At 47.2% G+C, this 1,427-nt stretch overlaps 1 protein-coding gene across 1 annotated transcript in view; it reads right to left on the reverse strand.

Moving 5' to 3' along the window:
* Nucleotides 1–308, reverse strand: part of NPY (neuropeptide Y) — a 9,765-nt gene extending 9,457 nt beyond the window's left edge. Inside the window, exon 1 of the mRNA XM_017731165.1 lies at nt 109–308. Within this exon, the coding sequence (XP_017586654.1) occupies nt 109–308 (200 nt within the window). The remainder of the gene's footprint in view (nt 1–108) is intronic.
* Nucleotides 309–1,427: the final 1,119 nt, after the last annotated feature.

The following is a 1,427-nucleotide window of genomic DNA, read 5'->3' on the forward strand; positions in this document are numbered from 1 at the left end:
CCGGGGAACCCCACCCACGGGCTGCCCCCGGGCTGCCCCCGGGCTCTACTCCTGGGACTTGCACCCCTCTTCAAGTGTCCCGGACCGGCCGTGAGAGCCCGACTGTACCTGTGGAGCCGCCGTGCTGCCCGGTGCCCGAGTTCCCCGGGGAAAGGGAGCTCTGGGGAACGAGTTGGCCCCCCTCCTATAGGACTGGAGGGGCCCCAAGCTTGAGCTTTGGAGCAGTGGTGCTGCCGGACATAAAGCCAAGAAAGCAGGACGGTTTGGGACAACCAAAAGTACCAAATCAGTGCCACAGGCTCAGACATCGTACCCAATAAATGGGTAATTAGAGACCTACAGAATGGTTTGTGTTGGAAGAGACCTTAAAGACCAGATAGTTACAAATCCCCAGGCCATGGACAGGGACCCCTTCCACTAAACCAAATTGCTCAGAGACCCATCCAACCTGGTCTTGAGCACTTCCAAGGCATCCACAACAAATCTTGAGGCTTAACTTCCAGGGGACTGGCAGCACACCTGCAGATCTACCTCCCTCCATGCCTGCTCTGTCCCCCTGTTCAAGGCTACCTTCTGAGTATTTGTTCAAAAGTGCCTTTATTCTGTTTCATTTCTGTGCCTGAGCCACATGTCACAGAAAACAGCTCACCAATGCCATGGGATCACAACAGCCTTTCCAGTAGCTGTCCAGACCCAGGGGAAGCACTGCTGAATCTGGGACACAGAGCTTGTCCCAGCAACATGGGACTACAGGGACTGATTCAGCTAAGGTGTCAGACTTACATGTCTCCTGAAACTTGTCCAGATCTGAGTCGGTGGGGAGAGATGGGCACCCTGACAGTGATCTGAGCCCTCATACAAAAGAGATCTGAGATAAGCAGAGTGGGCATCTTCTGGTAACACACCCTTCTCCTCTGGTGACAGGAACAGCCTGGGTGACTGGGCTAGGCTAGACACCTGGCAACCGGCGTGCCTGAAGCTGGGTAAAATGAATCCAATTCAAACAAAGCTTCAGAATTTGTCAAAGCATTTGGTAGACTTGGAAACTATTGTTACGTATTAGTAAAATAAGGTTAATTCTTTAGAAACAGATAATTTGATTAGTCTTGATGGCCAATGACTAATTCCAGTTGGAATGACAAATCATTACTCTCATCATATCTTACTTTTACTTTAATTTGAAGGCAAAATAGCAAACACCCAAGTAAGAACATTAGACATACTGACAAAAAGCTTCAAGACATATTCTAAAACTATACCATTTATATACTGCTGTTATTAAATTTTGTAGTTATTACCGTATGCAGTTATTGTCTTAATAATAATCCAACAGATTCTGAAAAACGATGTTCAGTTTGCAAAAGCAAAGCCAGGAATTGTTTTCATCACTCCAGAAACAGAATCTCAGCATTATTTAAAAAACAAAA

The sequence above is a fragment of the Corvus brachyrhynchos genome, unplaced genomic scaffold (assembly GCF_000691975.1).
Source record: "Corvus brachyrhynchos isolate BGI_N302 unplaced genomic scaffold, ASM69197v1 scaffold84, whole genome shotgun sequence".
Classification (NCBI taxonomy): Eukaryota; Metazoa; Chordata; class Aves; order Passeriformes; family Corvidae; genus Corvus; species Corvus brachyrhynchos.